The 22610-nt window shown below is 40.5% G+C and overlaps 1 protein-coding gene and 1 pseudogene across 1 annotated transcript in view; one reads left to right on the top strand and one right to left on the bottom strand.

The window, feature by feature from the left end:
* The window catches only part of Glg1 (golgi glycoprotein 1), a 105895-nt gene that overhangs the window by 47026 nt on the left and 36259 nt on the right, over positions 1-22610 (top strand). The window contains exons 2-8 of the mRNA XM_028768519.1: positions 8654-8686; positions 9996-10082; positions 12038-12253; positions 17514-17717; positions 18968-19039; positions 21109-21292; positions 22043-22257. Of these exons, the coding sequence (XP_028624352.1) occupies positions 8654-8686; positions 9996-10082; positions 12038-12253; positions 17514-17717; positions 18968-19039; positions 21109-21292; positions 22043-22257 (1011 nt within the window). The remainder of the gene's footprint in view (positions 1-8653; positions 8687-9995; positions 10083-12037; positions 12254-17513; positions 17718-18967; positions 19040-21108; positions 21293-22042; positions 22258-22610) is intronic.
* LOC114622145 lies at positions 15872-16347 on the bottom strand (annotated as a pseudogene).

Below are 22610 nucleotides of genomic sequence, written 5' to 3' on the forward strand. Positions count from 1 at the left end.
TCTCTCTCTCTCTCTCTCTCTCTCTCTCTCTGTGTGTGTGTGTGTGTATGTGTGTGTGCATGTGTATGTGTGTGTGTGTATTAACATTAGAGTGGTTTACAGGCTATGTTCCAGCTAGTCTAACAATGGCTGTCTACCAATAGAAAGCCTAAGAATTCAGTAGTTGTTCAGTCCGTGAGGCTGTATGTCTCAGCTGGTCTTCAGTATATTCCATAATCACGAAGAAGTAGGCTCTAATGCCAGTGAATTAATGGATTTACCAGTGAGAGCAAGCAGGCAGAGGGTACAAGCTTCCTTCTTCCTGGTCCTTTATATAAGCTGCCACCACTAGAAGGTGTGGCCCAGATTAAAGGTGGATCTTCCCACTTCATATGATTTAATTAAGGGGAAAAAAATCCTTCACAGGTGTACCCAGCGACTTGGATTTTAGCTAATACCTCTAATGCATATATTAATGAAATATTCTAATATTACATCTATTTTAAGATCCATTAAAACATATGAGGCTGGGAAACTACTTGGAAAAACGTTTGCCTTGCAAGCATGAGAACCATGCAAATCCACATGAAAAACTAAGTATGGTATGCCCACTTGTGATCCTACTCATGGGAAATGGGGCTATGTGGATCTGGAGGTCGCTGGCCAGCCAGTGTAGCATATTCATTGAGCCTTGGGTCTCAATGAAAGACCCTGTCTTAAAAAGATAAGGTGAGCAGATATTGAAGAATAACACCCAAGGTTGACCTACACCCCTCCCCCTCTCAGTCTCTGTATCGCTGGCTCCCTCCCTCCTTCCCTCCCTCCCTACTATACTTAAAAAAAAAAGTTGTTTGTGGAAATTAGGTGCATTGTCTCCTGCTGTGTGCTCAAGTTGGCCTTTGGTTGATCTCTCTGCTGTCAGCCTCCCAAGTATTCTCCCACTTGTCCTTGCATAGAACTCATCCTCAGTGGTTCTCAACCTTCCTAATGCTATGACCCTTTAATAACATTGGTGGCACTCAGCCATACAATTATTTTGTTGTTACTTCATAGCTGTCATTTTGCTATTATTATAAATTGTAATGTATATATTTAATATGCAGACTATTTGATATGTGATCCCCAGAGGGGTCACAACCCATAGATTGAGAACCACTGCTCTAAGTAATTCTTCAGATCTGCCTCAAAACCTACTTTTGTTTGACCTGGAAATTTTTCTATACTATTGTATTCTGAACTACCTGAGATTAGATACTAAAGTCCTTAATTTTTTTTCGTGTCTTACAACAGTGCCTATTATAATTTGGGGGGACATTATTACTGAATATGTAAGAGATCAGTATTGGCTCAGGACCCCCAAGACCCAAGTTCCCAGCAGAAAGGAGATTTATTTACCTCAGAGGAACAGAGGGCAGGAAATAAGAGACAAAGACAGGAGATAGAGAATGAGGGAGTGGGGGAAGGGGTATTTGAGTCAGAGGGACAAAGGACTGCCTCTGGATAGAGAGGAGACAGACATGGCCCTTAGGAAAATTGTGGTATATAAAGAAAGGTAAAGGGCTGGAGAGATGGCTCAGCCATTAAAGGCTAGGCTCACAACCAAAAATATAAAAAAAGGTAAAAGGGAAACCCTGCCTTAGGATGGGGTGTTTACTTTGAATTGGGCATGTTAATTAGGGGCTTTTAATTACTGTACTTCAATACTTTGTTAGCTGGACCTTGTTTGTCGGTTTCAGGAGGGGGAAGTGAATAAGGGAATAAGCCTTGGTGACTAGCTTCAGGAATGTAATCTAATGGTTTCTAGCAAGGCAGAGGGAGTCTGGGCAAGGCCTGCCAGAACCATGCCTGCTGGCCAGAGTTCCTTCAAAATATATATTGGTTAATTCAGTTTTGGGAATTATTTCACTGATGGCTAGAAAAATGGAGGAACATTCTCATCTATATTCTACCTCAGTAATTCTGGAGTTTCTGTCCTGTGCTGTTCTTTTAGGATTAAAGATAATCAAGTGTGTCTACGTAAATAGTTTGGAGGAAATAGGTGTTCTTAAGCCTGAAAATCACTAAGAGAAAGACCAATTCCATGATTGTACAACTAAAGCAAGCACAATTTAATGCTGGCCAGGTCCATACCCAGGATTCCCAGAGAATGGTGCTGAATTAGGTCAGTCAGATACTCATAAAGGCAAAACCCACATAGCAACATACTTCCTGTCTTAGTCCAATCAGGAGCAAGTATATATCCTAATGTACTTTCTGCTTACACCTGCCTGCCTACCTGTGATCCAGAACATCCTGTGCAGTTGGGGCAACCAACCTTGTTATCTTACGTGTACAGCCTCCAGCATACCAGGAAGTCAACTGTCCTTGGGCAAGTGGGCACCAGTTATCCTTAGTCATTACAATGTTTGGTGGAATGATTTGATTGGGGGTATTGTGGAATTACTATACTCTGAGAAACAAACCAGAGTTAGCACCCACATCTGTTTTGAAATTTCTGTATTTTAGTTCCTTTTCAAATGGCTAACCTACTATTTTCTTTTATGCTTTCTCTAGTTAATTTCCATTGGCAGTGATGTGCCTATGTTCTCCAAGTTGCAGGATACTGTTCTCTTTCTCTGTCATTCCTCTCTTCTTTGATTCTAAAGACACTTCTAAGTTTTCAAAATTAATCACTTGTGATTATACTTATAAGTTCTTAACAGCTATCATGTGCCATGAATGTTAAACATTTGATATCATAATCTTGTGGCTTTTTTCTAGAAAAACAAAATCTAGGAAGAAAATATAAAACAAGTTTATGTTTAGTTTGCAGGAGTTGATGGGCTGATGGGATGGCTTAGCAGACAGGGGTGCTTACTGCCAAGCTTAACTACCAGAATTTGATTCCCAGAATACATAAGGTGGAAAGAAAACCAGTTCTCACAAGTTGTGCTCTGATGTGGGAATATGCACACCCATGCACATGTCTCTGTGTGTGTGTGTGTGTGTGTGTGTGTGTGTGTGTGTGTGTGTGTGTGAGAGAGAGAGAGTGTGTCAAAAAATCTCAAAAACAGTTGAAAAAACAAGCACTGGCTTCTAAAGTTGCAGTTCTGTGTTTTATTATGTCATAAATAATCAGAAATTATTATTATTATTACTTTTTTGGTTTTGGTTTTTTTCGAGACAGGGTTTCTCTCTGTACAGCCCTAGCTGTCCTGGAACTCACTCTGTAGACCAGGCTGGCCTCGAACTCAGAAATCCGCCTGCCTCTGCCTCCCAAGTGCTGGGATTAAAGGCGTGAGCCACCACCGCTCGGCATAATCAGAAATTATTAATGAAATATGAAAATACAGAAATGCAGTTGTCTTGTTGTCAGTATATTGGCTCTTTTACTAGTTGGAGGTTTGAGGAACTCATTTACCATTTCCCCCATAAGAATATTTGTTTTCTTGTGTGTGGTTGTGTGGGTTATTTGATTAGGCTTCGCTCCAGACAGGAGGTTAGATTCAGGATCTGCTTCCTTTGTCTGCTCCATGCTAACAGAGCCTGAACGCTGTTTTCAATAGGAGACAAGAGTTCTAGATAGAATATAGTGCTAACCCTACAAATGTGAGGAGAAATACCACTGACCCAAATCATAGCCAAATTAACTAAAGCAAACTCTTTTTATTCATGGACACAGGCTGTCTTTCCTTAAGGTGGAGTTCAAGAGATCATGGACATGGGGAAGACCAGGGTTTTATAGTTCAGGAGTAGGAGGTTCCAAATGGGAGATTTGACAAGCAAATAGGTGGGGTTACAGAAGCAGAACATAAGCTTTACACCTTGGTTACAACAGCCTCCTGAAACAAAGACCTGCTTGCAAGGTGGTCTTAACAGCCTCTTGAAGCAAAGATGTGTAATTGCCATTTCCTGGAACAGACAGTACAGAACCATTTGTAGTTAAGGTTACAGGTAGGGCATAGCCCAACCCTTGAGAACCAGATTTAATCATAAGCAAGAATGATTCTAGTTTGTCTTTGTTATAAGATAGCTTTCAAACCTAAGATGGGGTTTTATCAACAAGCCAAACCTTCCAATGTTTGTTTCATTTCCAACTTTTGTTCATACCTTTTTTTTGAAGTGGGACTAGAATTTTACTTTTTTTTTTCATTAATTTATTTATTTATTCACTTTATATCCCAATATGTGCCCCCACCTCTTCCAATTGCCCCCCTTATACAGCTTCTCCCCTCTACCCCCTCCTCTTCTCTGAGAAGGAGAAGGCCTCCCCTGGGTATCACCCCACCTTGGAAATGAAGTCACTGCAGGACTGGGCACATCCTCTCCCACTGAGGCCACACAAGGCTGCCAGTCGGAATTCATAGGCAGGCATCAGGTACAGGGACAGCCTCCACTCCAGTTGTTGGGGAACCTGCATGAAAACCAAGATGTATATCTGCTACATACATGCCTGGGCCTAGATCTAGCCCATGTTCACCCCTTGGTTGTTGATTTAGTCTTTGGAGGGCCCCCCACCACCACCAAGGATTCAGGTTGACTCTGTTGGTCTTCCTATGGAGTCCATACAAGTCTGAAATAGGATTTCAATATGTAGCCCTGGCTGACCTGGAATTTACTATAAAGACTAAACTAGCCTCAAACTCAGAGAGATCCTCTTACCTCTGCTGAGACTGAAGGTGTGTGTCAGCATCCCTGTTTTTTGTTTGTTTTTTTTAATTTTTCAATTACATTTTACTTATTTATTTCATGTGCCTGTGAGGATTAGGTCCATTTTAAATAGATTTTATAAATAACTATGATATTAATTCCTATTCTGGATTGAATTAATAGTTCAGTAGAAGTATTTTTCTTCTTAATACTTTGTGTAATTTCTTGACTTACTAATAATTCCTTTCTCAATTAAAAAATTATGTATGTGTGCATGCAAGTGTGCATATATCAGAGCACACTCATGGAAGTCAGAGGACAGCTTTTGGAGTTGGTTCTAGACTTCTACCATGGGGTTTCCAGGGGTAGAATTTACTATGTCTGATTTCTGTGTGTTAGAAACAAAGAAAGAGTAGTCTCGATGTAGGAAACATAGGAACAAAGTGAAGCATCTGAATAGGCCAAGAGCTTTTTTCAAAAAGGGTGTAGCACTGTCCAAGCCAGGTTAGCACGAACACAGCGGGCAGGAAGTTCCCTTACCTTTTATTCTAATTCTGGCCGGGTATTGAGGTACTGTGCCTTCCCCACTAGCTTTGGCCCAACCTCATAGTCTTTCCACTTGGCTAGTTTTAAAAGAAAGATAGGGTCAGCTGCTAAGCCATCTATGAAATATAGAGAAAGTGAGGGAGGGACCAGTGCTTTCTACAAACAAAAGTTTTAGCATGTTGGGAAGATTAAAAGATTTGTGTAAAAGTTTTAAAGATGGGGTAAGTTGGCATTTCTCACTGGGCTAGAGGTTTTATCCTGTCAAACCATCTTGCCAGCCCAGCATTCTAGTTTTCAACACTATAGACATAAGAAATTTGAAAAGTAGGTGCTTGTAGAGATGGCTTAGTAAGAGCCAGGTATTCAGGTTCTCTTTTTCCAGAGGGCTGGAGTTCAAGTCCTAGCACCCACACATCTGGCAGTTACAACCTCGAGGAACCTCAGTTCTTTTGGCCTCCTTGGTCACATGAGTGCATATAGTGTGCAGATAGGCAAGGAGACAAACGAATAAAATAAATAAATCTTTAAGAAAGGAAGGAAGAAGGAAATATGAGCCAGGCATGTTGGTGTACACTTTTAATCCCGGCACTAGGAAGCATAGGTAGGTGGATATGTGTGAATTTGAGGCCAGTTTGATCTACAGATAAGAGTTCCAGGGTAGCCAGGGCTACACAGAGATACTCTGTCTGGAAAAAAAACAAAAGAAAAGAAAGAAATCTGAAAATAATAGTATATAGAAGTTCAGTGTACACATCATAGAGTTTTTTTTTTCTTTCTTTTTTTTTTTTTTTAGGTTTTTCTGAAACAACGTTTCTCTGTGTATTCCTGGCTGTCCTGGAATTCACTCTGTAGACCAGGCTGGCCTCGAACTCAGAAATCCACCTGCCTCTGCCTCCCAAGTTCTGGAATTAAAAGTATGTGCCACCACTGCCCAGCCTTAGAGTTTTCTCTTATAGTAACATTAAATTTATTTTTCGTTTTGGTTTGGTTGTCCTGGATCCCACTCTGTAGATCAGGCTGGCCTTGAACTCAGATCCTCCTGCCTCTGCCTCACAAGTGCTAGGACTAAAGAAAGGTATGCCACTGCTGCCTGGCCAAATTTGTTTTTCTTTTAGCTAATGTATAGTGTTTATTTTTATGTGAAAGCTGCTTCAGTTTCCAAAGAACTTTGCCATGTATGATTTCATCTTCCTCATTGCAGTAACTAGCTGTTACTACACTTTTGGACAGACTGCTCTATTTTGTCAGGCAGTAATTACAGATTTATTTTTACATCATTTTCATCTGTACCACTTCACAGTGAATATTGCTCCACTTTAACTAGAAATGTGGCCTACAGAGATATGGACAGCAAATAAACTGGCCTTTCTCAGCTAGTAGAGAGACCTCACTCTTAGAACTGTTGCAGCAGGAACCTGACCAAGAGGTTTGCTACCCTTACACTAAGAACACACAGGGAGTAAACTAAACCAATGGACTTTGAACTCAAAGCATGTAGGTGCAAATTTTGGCCCTGTCACTTCAGTTTAAAAAAAAAAAGAGTGGTGGGACATGCCCTTAAATCCATCACTCTGGCAGAGGCAGGCATGTCTTTTGAGTTTCTGGCTAGCCAGAACTACATACAAAGTGAGATCCTGATCCCTCCCTCCCAATGAGACAGACAGACAGACAGACAGACAGACAGACAGACAGACACAGAGAGGGGGGGGGGAGGAGAGGGAGAGGGAGGGAGAGGAAGGGAAAGAGGGAGGGAGGGAGGGAGGGAGGAAGGAAGGAAGGAAGGAAGGAAGGGAGAAAAACAGAGAAAGAACACCTTAGAGTTAGAGTAGGCAGCAGATTCATGTCAACAAACAGGGGTCCAAATATCTGTCCACTGGCACAAATTCAGTGATTTATAATAATAAGATGGCAAAAAGCTGGGTGGTGGTGGCGCACACCTTTAATCCCAGCACTTGGGAGGCAGAGGCAGGCGGATTTCTGAGTTCAAGGCCAGCCTGGTCTACAGAGTGAGTTCCAGGACAGCCAGGGCTACACAGAGAAACCCTGTCTGGAAAAAACAAAAAACAAACAAACAAACAAACAAAAAACAGCACTGTTATATTTAATGGCTTCATTCTTGAGTTCCTTTAAAAAAAATTTAAAATTTATGTATTTATTTATTTATTTATTTATTTTTTCGAGACAGGGTTTCTCTGTGTAGCCTGGGCTGTCCTGGAACTCACTCTGTAGACCAGGCTGGCCTCGAACTCAGAAATCCGCCTGCCTCTGCCTCCCAAGTGCTGGGATTAAAGGCGTGCGTCACCACCGCCCAGCAAATCCTGAATTTTTAAATCGTAGTTAATTAATTAATTTTGTGGAACGAGGTCTCTCACATTAAACCCAGTCTGGCCTTAAATTCACAACATGACTCAGACTGACTTCAAACTAACACCAACCCTCCTATCTCAGCCTCCCAAATACAGGGATTACAAACCCAAACTGCTGTATTCAGCTACTTTCTCGCTATATAGCCTAGAGTTACCTCCAATCCACATTCCTCTTGCCCTAGTTTCAAAATACCCTAAATTAGTTTTTAAACCATTGTTGGACCTCCTCTGTACTCTGATAAGCCTAGGACTTGTTTGCTTGCTTTGGTTTTGAGAGAGGTGGTTCTGAGGTAAAATCTCACTATGTAGCTCAAGCTAGCCTCAAAATTGTGACCATCCTCTTGTCTCAGCCTCCCAAGTGCTAGGAGTGACCCACCAGACTCAGCTCAGGAACCCTGGATTGTATGTAGGCATCTAATTTCTCATTAGTTAAAAAAAACCCATACTGTCTGTCCCTCAGTGTGTGATGTTTTATTTTGTTTTGTTTGAGATGGCTCTCACTGTGTAGACTAGGTTAGCCTGAAATTTACATTGATCCACCTGCCTTTGCCTTCTCAGTGCATCTAGCTCTAGCTGGTCCTCTAGTTTCTTTTTAAATTAATTTTAATTTTACATGTTTTATGATTTGTGTGCAAGTATGTCTGCGTACCACATTCGTGCAGTGCTTATGGAATCTAGAAAAGGGCATTTGATGTCTTGGAACTGGAGTTACAGATGTTGTGGCTAGCTGTGTGAGTGCTAGAAACTGAGCCCAGGTCTCTCAGAAGAGCAGCCTGTGCTCTTAACTACACAGCCATCTCTCCAGACTCTGCTCTGTAGCATTCAAAGTTAGAAAATGTCATTTAAAAAAAAAGAAGAGTACTAATGTTGCTGTTGCATTATTGTATATTTTCTCATTTCCACATTATACTTTTGATACAGAAGGGATTGTTTTTCATATGTACCTTTCTGGTAAATTTGCCCTCAGAGATCTGGAAGGTGTGTTGGTTCCAGTTTATTCCTGTGCTAAAAAGACATTTGATTAAATATTCAGATTCTGGTTTTGACTTTAATTTTTTGATGTTTGAAAACTTGAGGGATTGGGTTTTTTAGTGTTTGTTTGGTTTTTCAAACATTGCTTTTTTTTCTTCTAGCCCGAGAACGAGATTTCTTCAGACTGCAATCATGTAAGTATGGATTTTCAGTGACTCACCATCTGTGCTTTATAAATATGATGACAGATTTTGGGATGCTCTTTCATTTTTTTCTGGAAGCTTTATATTTTCTCTGATGCTACTAGTTTTAAGTGGATAATAAGCCTTGTTTAAGGAACTTTATAAACACCATTTCATTGTAGGAATCATCAGGCTTGGCCAATAATAATTACTCATGGCCTTTCTTATTACAATTACCATATAAAAAGAATTAGTTCCCTGCTTATCATGTCAACTGCTGCTGCTGCTGCTTCTTCTTCTTCTTCCTCTTCCTCTTCCTCTTCCTCTTCCTCTTCCTCTTTTGGTTTTTCGAGACAGGGTTTCTCTGTGTAGCCCTGGCTGTCCTGTAACTCACTTTGTAGACCAGGCTGGCCTCGTACTCAGAAATCCACCTGCCTCTGCCTCCCAAGTGCTGGGATTAAAGGCGGGCGCCATACTGCCCAGCCAACAGCTTCATTTAAAAGTTCTTTCATTGAGATATCTACTGTGTAGTAGCACCCTCAAAGGAGAGGTCTATGCCACAGTGGTAGTTAGTCTCAGCAGGCAAAACACCTGTACACACTAAATAAATAAATACAAAGCAAAACCAAAAAACTAAATCATGTAGTGAATGGTCAATCAAATATTTTTAGGGAATAAAGCTGGATATTCCTGGAAACTAGAATCTGAGCACCTTTCCTTAAGGCTGATATAAGGAAAATCCTAATTTGTGAAATCTCAGACAAACCCTGCCACGTGTGAACATTTGGGGCCAACTTTTTGGAAGCAGATATTTTCTCCCAAACTTTATCAGGGACTTTTTTAATATTTAGTTTCTCTTAATACCACAAAATTTTTTATTTTTACTTTTAATAAAGTGTGTCTATCTGTGGATATCTTGTGTATGTGTATGCAGTGTCTACGGAGGCCAGAGCTGGATTTGTAAGCAGTTATGAGCCTCAGAGCCTGAGTTCTGGAACTGTCTTCTGCATGAGCAGTACGTGTTCTTAGCTACTGAACCATTTCTCTAGCTCCTGTACCACATAATTTTAATTCATAGCTTTAAAAACGTCATTTACCAGGAAAGAAGAAAGAACATCTGAATGCTGGGTGCTGCTTTATGTTTGTAAATATTTTGTGCTTTTTTCTACGAATGTTATGACTTTTGTGTTACTGGAAATGTAAATGTGCTTTATGTGACTATACAGTTAGTTTTTGTTATTTATAATAATCACTGATGATGAACTTCATGGTGGTCTAACCAAAAGGGTTTTGTTTTGTTTTCTTCTTCTCTTGAACCCAGTTGTTGTGGAATTACAAGCTGAACCTGACTACTGATCCCAAATTTGAATCTGTCGCCAGGGAGGTTTGCAAGTCAACTATTTCCGAGGTAAAATATGAAATAATTTTGTGGCTATTGTAGGACAAAGTAGAGTCTGTTGACCCACTTCTCATTAGGAGAATGACTCTGTTTTTTTTTTTTTTTCTTGGCATCCTCATCTGCCTTGGTTGTGATACAAGAAGGATGTGTAACTAGACTTTTTCTGTGATTACCCACAAACACAGCAGGGTGAGGTCAGGCTCTGTTGTTTCCTAGATACTCAGTACAGCTACTGAGGTTATCAGAGTAGATTTCCCTGGAGGTCTATAAACCTTCCTAAGTGACTTGGCTCTACAGTTGGGTCTGTTGAGCATATGTACTAGATAATGGGTATTAGTGTTTAAAATAATCAATGTTGATATAGTTACAAATTTAATATAACAGGGACAGAAATAGTTAATGAAACTATATGTCTCTGTATGGATGTTTTGTTTTGAGATAAGGTCTCACAGTGTAGCCTTGGCTGGTTAGGAACTCACTATGTAGAACTCTGGAGATCCACTTGCCTCTACCTGCAGAGTACTGGAATCCCTCCTTGATTTGGCTGCCCCTCTTTCATTGTAGTAGTACCACTGTCCCCTGTGACCTTCTGTAGTGTTATAAACATCCCAGTACCAAAGACATGTTCTTCTCCCAACAGGGAGATTATACTGGAACCAGGACAATTAACCTCCAAGACTGTACATGCAGTCAAGTCTCATTTCTAAACTCAAAGTCCTTCTTAGCTCCTAGGTGCTGGTATTATAAGCACTCAGCACAATACATGGTCCCTGGGCGGTTTAACTGGTTCTTCTGATTGTCTAAAAAATTGGGGTTAAGGGAAATGGGGGAGGAATGGATGTGGTGGAGAGTGGAGGTGTGTGCGTTAGGGGATTGGGAGGGTGGGGGAACCGCAGTAGGATGTAATATGAAAGAAGAATAAATAGAAAAGAAAATTTGGGTTCACCTTTAATTTTAGTGCTTAGGAGGAAGAGGCAGGCAGATCTCTTGAGTTCAAGGCCAGCCTGGTCTACATAGTGAGTTCCAAGAGAGCCAGAGCTACATAGAGAGACCATATCTCCCAAAATGGGAGATTTCCACAGTTTCTCTGTTTGAGTGATTGACTGAGGAAAACATAATTACTGCTGTCTTATAAATGGTGTTTGAGAGGATATAGATCAGTGGTTCTCAGCCTTCCTAATGCTGCCAACCTTCAATATAGTTCCTTCAGTTGTGGTAACCCCCACCCATAAAGTTATTTTTGTTGGTACTATGTAACTAATTTTGCTACTGTTATGAATCATGATATAAATATCTGTCTTTTCTGATGGTCTTGGGTGGCCTCTGTGAAAGGGTCATTTGACCCCCAAGCCCCACTCCACTGCCTCCTAATCCACTGTAGCGACCCACAGGTGGAGAACCATTGTTACAGATGATACAATACACAAGTCAAGGTTTAGGAAAAAGGCCTCAAGCTCTATGCCCCACTCCTGGATCCCACCCTCTAGGAATCTAGAAACTCTCTAAACCTTGTTCTTCCAGATTGTTGTGGAGACTTCATTGCATAACTAATATATAAAGTGGGTGGAGAAATCCAGCCAGGCCTGTCATCATTCTTCTTGGCCTTTGCAGCATTCTGTGGTACTGACCTGATGCCATGGAATAAGAGGAGGGTTCTCAAGACCTACCAAGGAATGAATGATAGTTGAGGAGTTCAGAGAAGGCAACAGTCATCTCACAGAATGACACTGTCTTTCCTTAAAATCAGTGTATTTCTAAGCGTCCTCCTTTTTTGACTCCTATGTAAAGAGCTTTTAATCTCAGACCTCAGGATGGTTAGCCTGATGTATTGAGAGTTCTAAGCCAGACAGGGCACTGTAGTAAGTAATTATTTCTAGCAGTAACAACAACAAAATAAGCTTGATTTAAATGTGGTTTCTTGAATTTACACCTGTAAAGCAGCCACTTTTCCTTTTTTGAAACAGATTAAAGAATGTGCTGAAGAGCCAGTTGGAAAAGGTTACATGGTTTCCTGCCTAGTGGATCACCGAGGCAACATCACTGAGTATCAGTGTCATCAATACATTACTAAAATGACGGCCATCATTTTCAGTGATTACCGCTTGATCTGTGGCTTCATGGATGACTGCAAAAATGACATCAACCTCTTGAAATGTGGCAGCATTCGTCTTGGGGAAAAGGTATTTACTACATACTTCTCCAATGAACCAGTGAGCTCAATAAATGAAAACCATTTTGTAACTCACATCAGAGAAAACTAGCCTTGAAGTGATCTTTCAAATTTAAGAAACAAAACAAAACAAAAAAAACTTGTACAGACAATTCCTTTAGTCCAAGACTGATTGACTTGGGACATTTTGTGAGTTTGTAACAAAATATTTCAATATTTATATTAGCTATTTTCCATGTTGCTGTAACAAAATGCCTACCAGAAGCAACTTAAGGAAGGAAGGGTAGATTTATTTGGGCTACCTGGGCAGATAGCACACAGTGAGAGCCTGGGGTGGATGGCCACATTCCACCCACAGCAAGGAAACAGAGAGAGACAGTTGCTGTTCCACTTGCTGTCTTTTTTATTCCATTCAGGACCTCTGCCACTTTTTCACATTACTCTTCTTTCAGTACTTTGAGCTAAGCCTCTCTGGAAACACCCTCACAAACCCACCCAGAGGGTTACCTCCTAAGTGACTCAAAACACCATCAAATTACCAGTTAATATTCTTCATCACTTTTGTTTTCTGAAAGAAGAGGAATTAAGAATGGTGAAGCTACTTCTCACTAGTCAGAAGAAAAATGTCTTGTGAACTGATTATAATAAAGACAGAAATGAAGTAACTACTCAACTAGTTTCTTCTTCCTTAGTACAACTGATCTTCCATTCGAAATTATTAGTCCAGTGGTTCTGAACTCTCTTACTGCTTCAACCTTCATTTAACACATTCCTCATGTTGTGATGACTCCCAGCCATAAAATTATTTTGTTGCTATTTCATAACTGCAATGTTGCTACTGTTAGGAATTCTTGACCAAGCCAGCTCAGTCAGTCAGCAGGGTCTGGAGGGAGGGAGTGAGGAGTGAAAAGAAAAAGACAATTCGACAACACTATAATGTGATTCCAGCCAGTGCTGAGGCTGAAGCAGGTTTGTTTTTCACCATTCTGCTTTTATACAGTTCAAGGTACATTCAAAGAATATGGTCAGTCCTAAGATATAAACATTAAAAGCCCTGTGATCTTGACATGAAGCTTTTAGGCAGTCAACAAAAGGCTGGTTTTAGGAAGGAATGTATTTGTCTTTCTTAACAGATTAGAAATGACATAAAAGCATTTGAGTCACCCTGATACATTTAGGAAGTTCCCAAGACTTTGTTTTAGGGTGTTGGGGGTTACATTTGATTCCAAACCTCTCTCTCTTTGTTTAAAAAACAAACAAACAAACAAAAAAACTCCACACTAGTGCTTCTGACATACTTTCCAGGAATCTTGGATGGTTTTACATTGTGTTCAGTGATCAGACAGTGTAGTTCCCTATTAGGATAGTTCTGTCTGTTGCCCCTAAGAGCAAGAGCTGATTGGCTTCCCCACTCTTTGAATTACTAGGCTAAAACCTACTCTCAGCTTCAGGTTTCTAAGTCTGCAGTGGCTACAGCTGAAAGCCAAGACAGCTTGTTTATTCAGTTCTATAAAATAACAGAGTGCTCCCTTGAACCTCCTTTGCTTTACTTTTATCATTGTCATCTTTTTGTTGTTTTTGCTTATTTGTTTGGAGACAACAGATGCATTTGTATGTAGCCTAAGCTAGTTTCTCAGATGCAGGATTATAGGTGTATATCAACACAACCAGTTCCTTTTTATCTTTGGATATAACTACCAATTAAGTGAAATTTTTATTCATATCAAATCCATCTTTACATGCCAGGTTTTCTTACGCATAAGGGGCAGTGATAGGGGCTTAGCCTACCTCATAGGAAAAATGCATTCCTTCTTAAGTCATTTCCTTTAAGGCCACAGGCATGTTCAAACCTCTTAGGGCCAAACTTCAAGTTTGCTGCTACCACAATTGGTCCCCAAAGATCAGAGAGGAGAGGATTCATGGTTAATCTGTTCTCATCCTTCCTCGGTATAACAATGTAAAATATCATGATGTTCAACCTTAGTGATTTATTTTTTCAAAATGAGTTTTAGAACAAAGATATATTGTCAGATCCTTTTGAACTTTCTAAGTGAATGTCAAAATGAAAGGGCAGGTTTCTAGAAGTGAGAGTGTAAGTTATTTATGTCATGAAGAATAATAGGAAGAACCAACAGAGCTGCTCAGTTGGAGAGCCGTGCTGCCGCCACTCTGCTTCTGCACGTCTGCTGCTTGTATCACTGTGGTGGTTCTGCTGTAACCAAGCACCTTGAATAGTTGAGTCTTGTTCTTCAGTCCATGAAAGGAAATCACAGGAAATATCAGAAACTTCCAACTAGAGAGTGGTTTATACAAAGGAAAAGCCCAGCCTTCCTTACCATCTGAGATTAGTATTGTTGTTGTTTGTTAAAGGACAAGGAATGAAAGAAATAAAAACATCAAAATTATAAGTGCTTATCAAGACTATTTTTCAGGCCAACTTTTTCTTAACACAATATAATTAATAATTTAGTGGGAGTTGAGAAGATACACAGCTCTTGCAAAAGAACTATGTTTTTGGCTTTCAGCACTCATGTGTATATATGCCCCCCAAAATACGCACGCTCGTGCACACACACACACACACACACACACACACACTATTTAAAAGTAGAATAAATCTTTTTTTACTGACCTGAGTTTGATTTCCCAGATCCACATGGAGAAAGAAGAACTGACTTCCATAAGTTGTCCTCAGATCTTCACATGACACCTGTCAAATGTGCACACACACACTCACATACACATACACACACACTCACACCCCAGCTTTGTTTTCATTTCTAGCACCAAAGACATTAAAAAAAAAAAAAAAAGAGCCAAATGCGGTGCATGCCTTTAATCCCAGTACATAGAAAGCAAAGACCAGCAGATCTTTGAGTTCAGTGCCAGCCTGGTCTACGTAATGTGTTCTGGGACAGTCAGAGCTTCATAGTGAGACATTGGCTTTAAAAACAAATAAACAAATGAAAAAGTTTTATTGACTATTTTGTTATACATGTGTCATTCTAATTAGTGTCCCCCCTTGATGGGTGTTTGCGTTATGTATGCTTCCTCTTTTGTGTGTGTGATTGTATGTGTAAACATATTTGTGTAGGATACTATTGTCCTTCTTAAATATTGAGTCAGGCTTTCACTTGAACTCTAAGCTTACTGTTTGATCTAATGTGGCTTGCCACTAGAGATCTCTTCTGCCTTTAGAATGCTGGGATTACATGTGGGCCGCTGTCCACCTGCCCCTTATGTGAGTACTAGGGATCCCACCCAGCTCTGCCCTCATGTGTACACAGCAAGCACTTTACATGCTTATCTGCTGAGACATCTCCCGGACTTTTTTTTAATAAGGCTTCATGTAGCACAGGCATACTTTTTTAAGGAACTCAAAGTGACCTTGAACTCCTGTTTTGTCTACTTCTCTTTCTGGGTATGATAGGATTATATGGCTCACCCTGTTTGATTATAGACCACCTTGTTTGATTTACATACTCCCAGGAATGGAACCTAGAGCCTTTTGTATGCTAAGCACTCTACCAAGGAGCCACAATTTCAATAAACCTTTCTCCTCCCTCCCTCTCCCCCCCCTCTTTGTTTCTTATGAATGAGGCACTTTATTAACCCAGCATCCTTTGTTCTAATGCTTCTTGTTGGCAGCTGCCACCTGTCCAAATTTCTCTGTCCCTGAGGTGTTAGCTTGCAGCCTCCATTTTGGTCCTTTTCCACCATTTTCAGCCCCTCCAGGGCTTGGAGGACACGGCGGGACCACTTTTAGAGCCTCTGCTGAAGTGGCTGGGCCTCACACTGTTTCTCTGCCATTCTCCATAGATCTTGTTCATGGAGCCAACCCCTGCACACGGAGGTGCAGGCTCGCTGTGCTGTGGAAGTGGCTCATGTGTAGAACCAGCTCTGCTATATGGGGCAAGCTCTGTATGTTTGGTCAGCTAGACTGTGTCCACCCATTCAGGGACTTTCAGCTTCCCAGACTTTTTGAGGAAGGCTGCCAGAGCTCTGACAAACTCCTGCTGGTTAATGTCTTTTACAGTAATTCCAGGCATCCCTCGCTGCCCACCCAACCCTCTGGGCTCCTGGATTGTTCAGTCGATCAGGCATGTTCGGGCCTGCCACTCCCACATAGCTTCGTCTTCCTTCCTTCCTTCCTTCCTTCCTTCCTTCCTTCCTTCCTTCCTTCCTTCCTTCCTTCCTTCCTTCCTTCCTTGTCTGTATGTCTTGTTTGCTTGTAAATACATAGGATTTCATGTTACACAGGCTGGCCTCAAGCTTACTGTGTAACTAGCCTTAAACTCTTGATCATCCTGCCTCCATCTCCAAGTTAGTGCAATGGATTATAAACCTGTGCCTACATGTCCAGTGAGCCTTATAATGTTACCTCACATACACAATCTCCCAGTGCTGGAGATTGAATCATGAGCTGTATATACTAGGCAAGCACTCTACCACTGAACTGTATCCTCAGCCTCAGACATATAGGCGTCATTGTCAAATATTTGTATATGATTCAGTTACTGAATGGACAGAAGAAGCTCAGGGTACCTTTGCAAATATCTTATTTTGGAAAAAAATAGCCTGGGGTGGTGGCACATACCTATAATCTTGTAATCCCGGTGCTTGACTGGTTTTTAATTATAGTCAGTCAGTCTCTCTGTCTCTGTCTCTCTCTCTCTCTCTCTGTTTTTGTCTGTGTGTGTGTGTGTGTGTGTGTGTGTGTGTGTGAGCACACAGGAAGATCAGAGGACAACTTGGGAGGATCATTTCTCTCCCACCATGTGTATATACCAGGGATTGAATTTAGGACATTAGGTTTGGTGGCAAATCACCGTTACCCACTGAGTGGTCTCACTTGGCCCATCGGTTGTCTTTCAAACTTATCTAACAACACTCTTACTTGAAAAGTATCTAACTTTTAGCGGTAAATGAATAGGTACTTTTGCAGTGTTGTTTCAGTATTGACATAAACTATGCTTGTAACAACAGTAGGTTACTTTCTTAGGAATTTCTTGCCAACAGAGCAAATGCATGACTCAAAAAAGAAAAACAATTTTTTTCTGGCTATACATATACAAAACTAAATAAGTGATGTAATTAAAAAATTTAAAGCCTAGTGCTTTAGTGGGGGAAGGTGGTGTCCTAACATTTAAACCATACTTATTCCTTAACTGTTGAGCCATCTAACCAGTCTCTGTACACCCATTTCTTTAACCAAATGTTTGTTTGAATACTGTATGGTGAAAGTTTTAAAATATTTTTGCTAATTTTAGGATGCACATTCACAAGGTGAGGTGGTATCATGTTTGGAAAAAGGCCTGGTAAAAGAAGCAGAAGAAAAAGAGCCCAAGATTCAAGTCTCAGAACTTTGCAAGAAAGCCATTCTTAGGGTGGCTGAGCTGTCCTCGGATGACTTTCATTTAGACCGGCATTTGTATTTTGCTTGCCGAGATGACCGGGAGCGCTTTTGTGAGAACGTGAGTCATTGAGAAGCTGTTTTTCCTTTCTTTTTGAGTGTATCTGTAGTATTGTATTTCAGATATACACTGAAATACTTCAGGAAAACCACTGACGCAGAGGATGGAATCCACCCCAAGACACAGAAGATAGTATTGTGTGCTCAGTCTAAAAGATGTAGCATCTTGTTAACAAGTGTCTCTGATACTCTACACACATTATTTTTTCTTCTTTCTTTTATCTTTCATTTTAGGTTTGTTTGTTTGTTTGTTTGTTTGTTTGTTTTTATAGACAGGGTCTCTCTTCATGGCCCTGGTTGTCTAGGAACTCACTATTTAGACCAGGCTAGTCTCGAGTCACCTTCCTATGCCCTCTGAATGCTATGATTAAAGGTGAGGCCCACCATGCTGGACACAGTTTCAGTTGTTGAAAACCTATCTTATCTGTGGTGTGGTGATAGGACACCACTTTAATCCCAGCACTGAGGCGGCAGAGGCTATCACATCTTGAGTTTGGCGATAGTCTGCCCTATAGAAGGAATTCCAGGACAGCCAGGGCTATATACAGAAACTTAGTCTCAAGAAAAGCAGAAAGAAGAAAATCTATTTTATCTATAGGAATCTTATTTTACCAGGAAGTCTTGTTCATATCCTATGGCTAAAGCTCTGTTACATTACATTTTTATATGGTTTTAATTAAGGTTAATAAAATACATGGTGGCAGGGGCAGGTGGCTCTTGTGAGTTTGAGGCCAGCCTGGTCTACAGAGTGAATTCCAAGATAGTTAGGGCTCCATAGAGAAACCCTGTCTCCAAACAAACAAACAAACAAACAGGAAATAGAAGTTATCTAACTTTAAAACCAAGTCCTTGGATAGAGCCTGCTGATTCATTAGACAACTTTTAGTCCCTCTGTGTCTACATTCCCTCCTGCTTTTCTTCCTTCTTTCTTTCCTTTGCTTCCTTCTTTTCTTTCTGTGCTATGGATTGAGTACAGTACCTTATACATGCTGGACTCCTGATCTTTGTATATGATCTGTCTTTTCTGACTCATGTACGCCCTCCCCTTCTGCCTGCTGTTTTGAATATATAAAATTAACTCTCAGTGCCACTGATTAAAAAGTTTTATTGACTATGGTATCAAATTGTAAGAGACTCCCTCTGATATGTCTTTGAGTTTTGTATTAATAGAAGTTCTGTATAAGACTGGCTATATCACAGCAGAACTACTTACTTAGCTAATAGTAATAATGTATATGTTTTATCTTGCAGACACAAGCTGGTGAAGGAAGAGTGTATAAATGCCTTTTTAACCATAAATTTGAAGAATCCATGAGTGAAAAGGTACCTCTTTAAAAAGAACTAAAGGCTTACTAATTTCATAAAGCTTTCACAGACTTTTGCTTCGTTTTTTGGTTGATGTTTGAGTGATTATTTCTGGAATACAGTCTCATAGCCCAGAATGGCCTTAAACTCACTATGGAGCCAAGGATTACCTTGAAATTCTGATCCTCCTTCCTCTATCTCCCAAGTGCCGGGGTTAGCATGTGCCACCACTCCTGGCTTTCATAGACATGCTCTTAGATAGTGTTCTTGTGGTATTTACAAAGGGTTGATTTCAAAACACGACCCACATATTCAAACACCAAGAAACTTAGTGTTTCTTATATAAAAAGGACACAGTGTTTGTGTATAACTTAAGTACTTTCTCCTGTGAACTTTAAGTAGTACCTGGATTGTTTAAATACCTCACATGCTGCAGATGAGATGTCTCTGTAATTAATAGCTGCTACATTATATTGTTTAGGAAATAATGACTGCAAAATCATCTGTGTGTAGTTAATGCAAACACACTTTTCTTTTTCCCAAATATTTTCAAACTATGAATCTACAGAATTGCCTTTATCAAGGTATGAATGACTGATGAAGTATGTGCCCTCCAGAGTTGAGACTCCTTTGTTTAAGTACATAGAGTATATTTGGACACCTGGTGTGACAGTGCATGGGTGTAATACCCTCACTCAGAAGGCTAAGGCAGGAGGATCTAAAGTTTGAGGCCAATCTGGGTACATAGTCATACTTCCATCTTAAAAGCAAGTAAAGCAGCCAGACAGTGGTAGCACACCCCTTTAATCCTAGCACTTGGGAGGCAGAGGCAGGAGGATTTCTGAGTTCGAGGCCAGCTTGGTCTATAAAGTGAGTTCCAGGACAGTCAGGGCTATACAGAGAAACCCTGTCTCGGAAAATAAAAACAAACAAACAAAAACAAAAAAAAACCAAAAAAGCAAGTAAAGTGTGGCATAATTGTTCAGAGGATAAAGACACGTGCCACCAAACCTGATGACTTGAGCTCATCCCAGAGCCCCCATGATTGGAGGGGGTCTGTACTCAACCTCCGCAGGTAGTACTCTGACCTCCACACATTCTATAGTACACCCACCCATCTCCAGCACCCACACACATATACACATACACACATAATAATAAATAAATGTTAAAAAAAATGTATTTGCCTCAAACCAAAAGGAGTGGGGCGTGGTGGGGGGGAAGATCCTCTAATCGTGATGCCTATATAGTGAAATACCATTTGGGAGTAAAGTTGAAGAAAAAGTTTTAATTAGAATCACATTAATGTTAGCTCTGCATACTCAGGTAGTGTAGGCTAACCACATCAGTATCCTTCACAGATAGCCAGTTGTCTAATTTTTCATTATTATCTCATTAAATAGTCCTGTCATTAAAGGGATACAAGAATCTTTTTAATACTCTAACTAATTTTGCAATTCTATCTTTTGTTTTCTTATACAGCTAAAGTATTTACTGTGCCCAGAGTGCTGTCACTTTAGTTCTTGTGAAATTTATATCAAAAGTATGCTTGAAGAAAAAATAATACTTTGTGTCAAGTTTAGAATATTAGGACCCTCCAAAACCTTATGTGGTGTCCTTCTAGCAACAGTTAGCCCCTAATTTACTGCCTGATCTCAGTTTCCCAGTGATATACTCCTTACTCTTTCCATGCTAGAGTCAGATTTTTAATTATCATTTATTTTTATTATTTTTCATGTATGAATGTTTTGTCTGCATATATGTATATGCACTGTGTGTGTGTGTGTCAGCAGAGGTTAGAAGAAGGCTTCAGAAAGCACTCTTGGGACTGGGGTTGTAGGTGGCCGTGAACCACCCTGTAGACACTGAGAATGGAGCCTGGGTCCTCTGAAGAGACAGACACAAGTGCTCATGACTGCTGAGTCATATCTCCAGACCCTAGAGCAGACTCACAACAGACATACAAGTAGGCATTTTGGTAAACAGTGCACCATGCTTGGGTCTGAGCTTTTGTTATCAGAGATAGCTGAGCCACAGTAAGTTCTCAGGGCAGACTCAAGGTTTCATTCCTTATACTCTTTCCTCAGTGTAGAGAAGCACTAACTACACGCCAAAAGCTCATTGCCCAGGATTATAAAGTCAGTTATTCATTGGCCAAATCCTGTAAGAGTGACTTGAAAAAATACCGGTGCAATGTGGAAAACCTTCCTCGGTCCCGGGAAGCCAGGCTCTCCTACCTTCTGATGTGCCTGGAGTCAGCAGTGCACAGAGGTGATGTCCTTTTTCCTTTTCTCCTTTCATTCCTTCTTCAGTTCAGATTCTGACGCTTCTTGTACCTGTAATTAGTAGTTTTCTTCTGCATTTCTTTTAGACCTTTTTTTTTTTAGAATGACTACTGAAACATTCTTTAGAAGACTGGGAGAAAATTATGTCACATGAGTTTTTGGTCAGAGTGATGTGACTTTAAATTCTGGCTCTATCACTAAACTGAGTAACTGGGTAACGTTTATGTGTTTGGATTTGAGGACTGGGTGGTTGCTGCTTTTTAAGTTTTCCCTGTTCACATTTATAGCTCCAGGACATGGGGAGCTGTCATGAATTTTTGAAGGATAGTCTTTTCCACAAACTTTTGCTGTATAGGGCAATAAAGATTATTCTCAGTTTATTTACCACCCCTGATAATTTTCATATTGATATGTAGCATGAATGAGACCATGAGTTCAATCCCCTACATCAAAAAAAGAAAAGGACTTCCTTTGGCAAAACATTTGCATTATTAGTTGATAATATCTATAGTGCACAACCCTGCAGGATAAACCTGGGCCTTTGGAGTCTAAGCTTTTTTTTTTTTTTTTTTTTTTTTTTTTTTTTTTTTTTTTTTTTTTGCTTTATGCTGCAAAAGCTTTTGCCAAGTTCTAAGCATTTCAATATGGATAGTAATTACATCTGGAAAGGCTGTGACTTATTCTTTTCCGATCCTCAAGCTCACTTTTCCTAAGTGTCTGACTTACCCCTACTCAGGGCGACAAGTGAGCAGTGAGTGCCAAGGTGAGATGCTGGATTACCGACGGATGCTGATGGAAGACTTCTCTCTGAGCCCCGAGATCATCCTGAGCTGTCGGGGGGAGATTGAGCACCACTGTTCTGGATTACATCGGAAAGGGCGGACCCTCCACTGTCTGATGAAAGTAGTTCGAGGTGAAAAGGGGAACCTTGGAATGAACTGCCAGCAGGCGGTAAGGAAAAATATCTCTGCTGCCACTTTGACTGTTTTCTTAGGATTACTATTGCTGTGATGCAACACTATAACCAAAGACAGCCTGGGAAGAAAAGGCTATTCAAATGCTATTCTTTCACATCGTAGTTCATCATTGAAGGAAGTCTAGGCAGGAACTCAAGCAGGAATCTGGATGCAGGAGCTGATATAGAGGCCATAGAGGATTGCTGCTTGCTGGCTTACCCCTGGTGCTTGCTCAGCCTACTTTTTATAGAACCCAGGATCATCTGCCCAGAGGTGGTGCCACCCACAATGGACTGGGCACTCCCCTGCCCCCATCAATCACTAATTAAGGAAATGCCCCCACAGACT

This window comes from Grammomys surdaster, unplaced genomic scaffold (genome assembly GCF_004785775.1).
Source record: "Grammomys surdaster isolate TR1022 unplaced genomic scaffold, NIH_TR_1.0 187, whole genome shotgun sequence".
Lineage (NCBI taxonomy): Eukaryota > Metazoa > Chordata > Mammalia > Rodentia > Muridae > Grammomys > Grammomys surdaster.